Source organism: Physcomitrium patens, chromosome 17, assembly GCF_059467195.1.
Source record: "Physcomitrium patens ecotype Gransden chromosome 17, ASM5946719v1, whole genome shotgun sequence".
NCBI classification, from domain to species: Eukaryota; Viridiplantae; Streptophyta; class Bryopsida; order Funariales; family Funariaceae; genus Physcomitrium; species Physcomitrium patens.
This window is the reverse complement of record NC_143426.1, coordinates 7,184,593-7,189,101: the sequence shown is the minus strand read 5'-3', so window position 1 is coordinate 7,189,101 and position 4,509 is coordinate 7,184,593. Positions and strand designations below refer to the sequence as shown.

The window sequence follows — 4,509 nt, the reverse complement described above, 5'->3', positions numbered from 1 at the left end:
ACATCTATAAAGCTTTTAGGGAGTTTATCTAAAAGGTATTATGAAATTAACATATTTTTATCTACTTTTATCTACTTTTATCTAATCATATAGGTATTATGAAATTAACCTATTTTTATCTACTTTTACTAGAGTTCCTATATATATCTCTGACAATAAATTAGAATGATAATTTGATCTATTTTCCTAAACTATAATTGCTTATTGCAAAAACTTTATAAAAATTAGATTAACAATTGGATAAATGAGGAGTTCTTCTACTAGACTAGAATAGAACTTGAATAGCATAGAAGATGTTTACACTCTTCATAGACAAAACAGTAAAATTATAGGATTTTATAGAATAGTCTATTTGTTTATAATCCTTTAGTGAGAAACTAATTACAATAGAATTCAATTATAATTACACATCAAAGTCTATTCTAATAAAAATATTAAATTGATATTATTATTCTCATATTCAAACACTAATTAATGAATAAATCTTTGTTCTACAAGAAAAATATTTGGATGCTATTGATTTTTTGACATACAAACACTAATCAATGTATGGATTAAACCTTAGTTGGGTCAGAGAAGAAGATAGAAATATAAATCCAAATAAATTTACTAAACAGGGCTTCTGATATCTACACTTTTGGATGAGCCTTGAAACATCTTAACTCTCCACATTGGTGACGAGGGGCTCTTGAGGTCGGCGATGGCCTCGAGCTTAGCCCGCCTTTGCAATTCGCGTTTGTCTTCGAATTGGCGATTTGTGCACAGGAATTGCTTCGATTCGAAGTCGATTATAGCATCAGCGGTTTCCTAATTCGAGTGGGTTCCTCTCACCTTTGAAGATTGCTGTTGGTACAGGTTAGACTCGTTCACATTGCTGCTACACCGAGGAGCTTCTGAAAACCTCCTGCATCCTATCTTCTCAAGCTTGAGCACCGGAATTCGTCGAAATTGCTGATTAGGGCTTGAGTTCTCGTTAGTGGGAGCCGTGGGAATTTGAGATCGTTTGGAAGTGGAATTGGTGGGAGTTGAGTTTTGGGGAGGAGACGGGGAAGATGAGGAGGGTTATGGTGACAGGGGCCACTGGGTACTTAGGAGGGAGACTATGCGGGATGTTAGTTCATGCTGGACTTACCGTGGTGGCGCTCGTGAGGAAGACGAGTCAGGTGCAGGAGCTGCCGCCTGAGGTGGAGCTCGTCGAGGGCGACATTCGCGATGGGGAGTCTGTGAGAAGGGCAATAGAGGGGTGCGACTATGTTGTGCACACTGCTGCGTTGGTGGGATCGTGGTTGCCGGACTCCTCCCAGTTCTTCAAAGTATGTTATCTTTCCTTCCTACTGATTAGGACATCTCCTCTGGGGTTTTTATTTTATATTTTTATATTTTTATATAAATTTTCTGTATGTAGGGAACTCCAGTCAACCATATTTCTATGCATGGGCAATCAGTTAGAGATGCATCAATCCACTGCAAGCCTGTATCCTGTGTGTGTATGACAACAAGTTATTTAGAACTCCAATGCTGGGACTGCAATCCTCACTATGTCTGCATTCAAGCAACTCTATTCAGGCAAGAATCTGTGCGCCTCAACTTCGAGTTCCCACCATAGTTGGGTATTCCCAAATAGAAACAGGCGCACCGATTTGACGTCATTCAAGCACCATCAAGAATTCTATATATTTATCCTCTATCGCTGATATAGATTTTTCAGGTATAGGTTTTTCAGTTTGGGTATAGTTTTCAGGTAGTGTACAAGTGGTGATGCTCTTATCTTATTGCTGCCAATTCTGTTGGAGACCTTACAAGGCAGTTTTTTCTACTGCTTCTAGATCCTTACCCTTTGAAGACTGAGGAATGCTCAATGAATTGGAAGAAAATCACAATTAGGTGTTGCAAGTAGTCCATTCTGAGCTTTTGTAATATTCGTCTTAAACCTTCATTTAGGTTATCGTTTTCTTTCCGTGCCTACCGTAGAATTTGAAGTTCATCACTGTAGGATATTATAGAGAATTCATACCTTTGGCGTCATTGCATTTTGTTGTAGTAGGTGAACGTGGAGGGGTTTAAGAATGTAATAGAAGCTGTGAAGGCCACTCCTAGTGTGAAGAAACTTATCTATACTTCTTCCTTTTTCGCCGTGGGTCCAACTGACGGCTACATTGGAGATGAAACCCAGGTTTGGATTCCAATTCTTTTAACTCTCTCACTTTTGAAAACACCGTTGACGAGTTTGTGAAAACTATTCATCTTTTAGCCGCTCATGTGTCTAGATCCGTATTAATTGAATGCATCAACTTTTTCAGTTCTTTCCAGTGAAAAGTTTTTTGTCTGATTGAGGATTTTCGCAGTTTCACTCGATGAAGGCGTTCTACTCGCCGTACGAGGAATCAAAAGCATTTGCGGATAAGCTTGCTTGTGAAGCTGCTATGGAGGGTGTGCCAATTGTTTCTTTGTATCCAGGAATAATATACGGCCCCGGGTCAATGACTAAAGGCAACTCTCTAGCTGAGATGGTATGTGCCCTTCTTATAACCCTCTCCGTGCTTGTTTTGAGATCATCTATTTCATAGATAAATTGTGGCACCTGTAGCTGATGATTTTCATGCAACTTCTATAATTTACGTAGAAGCATGGCATATGAGTACCACGGTACAAAAATCCAATACAAAGAAGTTTTGTATATGGTAGTGTTGGCAATGGTCTAATTTAATTATGGTGCGAGTCTCTGTTGGCTTTGATCCAAATGCAATTTCAGGTTTTACATCTGTGTTCCTTTGCAGCATCCTTCAAACTCTACTAAACATTTGATAGCGATTCAAATCGGTTTTTGATCGTTTTGTCGATACTTATTACGACAAAAATTGTGTCAAGTAACACTCGTAAAGGAAGCTTTGTCTTTGCTGAATTTTGTACTAGGGTTTTGGCTCTGCTGTCACGTTCATCGTTTGTTATGTTACTCGCAGATGATTGAACGATTTAACGGCCGAATGCCTGGGTATGTTGGCTATAAAGTTAAGAAGTTTTCCTTCTGCCACATCGATGATGTCGTAGTTGCTTATCTTGCTGCAATTGAAATAGGAAGGGTAGGTGAGCGGTATATGTTGTGTGGAGACAACATGTCCTTTCACGAAGTCTTTGACCTGGCTGCTGGGCTAACGAAGACAAATCCTGCAAAAGTCACTATCCCAATGTGGGTCTTGGATGTGGCTGGCTTTCTTTGTGTCCAGTGGGCGCGTTTTGGCGCATGGACTGGCATATCCCACCAAATACCTTTCATTACCACTCATGTAAGTTCAAAGGAACTTCAAGGATTTCTAATTTTTCCTTCGTAAAGTATCTACCTTTAATCCCGAAGGAATTTAGTCCTCAAGACTCCTATTGTTGAATTGTGCAGTCTGTAAATATTTTAAAGCACCAGTGGGCGTACTCGAGTGAGAAGGCAGAAAGGGAGCTAGGTTACAAGTCGCGACCACTAGAAGAAGGATTGCTTCAGCTTCTTACCTGGCTTAAAGCCACTGGTCGCATCAAGTACTAGTGTGTTGGACGATGTCAACTAGAAGATACTTCAGGAAACAAACGCCTGTACAGGTTCTTCTTAGTAACCTTTTATTAATTTAACCTATGCTTTTTAAATTTTAGTCGTGTAGTGCGGCGCTATGAAGAAATTTACTAACATGTCTACCTCATTTTTAGGCCAGGATACTAAAATTTTTCATGAATGATATCCCCAATTGCTCCTTTTCTGAAAATTCACGTAATTGTGTAATTCTGGAGATACTTGCTTGTACTTCTCCATCAGCATACAACATTGTGAAAAGGTGACCTCAACGTATGTCTGTGGAGGATTTAAAGTATGTCCTACTTTTCAAGGGTCGTTTCATGTTGAACGTACATTTTATTGATTACCTTATCTTATTTATTTCTATATGCTAATGCTTTGTCTAGCGAGACCCCTTCAGCTTTCCTTTGGAGACTTTCTTGGAACCAACATGACGAGTATCGCAATAGCAAGTAACGTGTACATTCCTTGGATTTTCGTTTTCGAAATTTTGTTGCTTCTTGTTCCTTCTTGAAGTATTCTGCATGTCCTTGATAAAATTGCAAATGCTTAATCGTTTGATGCAGTTAGTTTCACGCACCTCTGGTTGGACGGGTTTTAATATTAAGATCTGTTCCACAGCTGAAGAGGTTGCTGCGTTCTGAGAGATAATGAATTACATGTTTGCATTTTTGTTTATGATCTGCGTGAAGATTGTCAGAATACTTCAGGCAAGTGAAAGTTCTAGTGTCAATCATATAGATTTGCATCTGTATGGGAGCAGACCTCCAGACTTCATAAATAGGAGATTCCTTCTATGATGCCGTGCATGACTTCACATTTGCAATGGGTACCAGTTGGAGTTGGTTGCTGCTTCAATACATGGATTTCAGATCGTTTTTCTTCAAGGCTGGATAGCTTTCAACCTTCCTCAGCCCAGTGGGTTAGTGACACGTGTTGGTGGTTAAATGATT

The 4,509-nt window shown here is 39.3% G+C and overlaps 1 protein-coding gene across 1 annotated transcript; it reads left to right on the top strand.

The window, feature by feature from the left end:
* Nucleotides 1–700: 700 nt before the first annotated feature.
* On the top strand, nt 701–3,922 carry LOC112293999 (uncharacterized). Its single transcript, XM_024544054.3, has 5 exons — nt 701–1,313; nt 2,045–2,173; nt 2,346–2,510; nt 2,961–3,284; nt 3,392–3,922. The coding sequence occupies exons 1-5, from the start codon at nt 1,053–1,055 to the stop codon at nt 3,530–3,532; spliced, it is 1,020 nt and encodes a 339-aa protein (XP_024399822.1). The 5' UTR covers nt 701–1,052; the 3' UTR covers nt 3,533–3,922.
* Nucleotides 3,923–4,509: the final 587 nt, after the last annotated feature.

Bases quoted from the DNA above. Each gene is read 5' to 3' on its own strand.
- LOC112293999 (XM_024544054.3), top strand. From the start codon at position 1,053: ATGAGGAGGGTTATGGTGACAGGGGCCACTGGGTACTTAGGAGGGAGA. The intron at 2,174-2,345 runs GTTTGGATTCCA...GGATTTTCGCAG, and splicing joins ACATTGGAGATGAAACCCAG to TTTCACTCGATGAAGGCGTT. The intron at 2,511-2,960 runs GTATGTGCCCTT...TGTTACTCGCAG, and splicing joins GCAACTCTCTAGCTGAGATG to ATGATTGAACGATTTAACGG.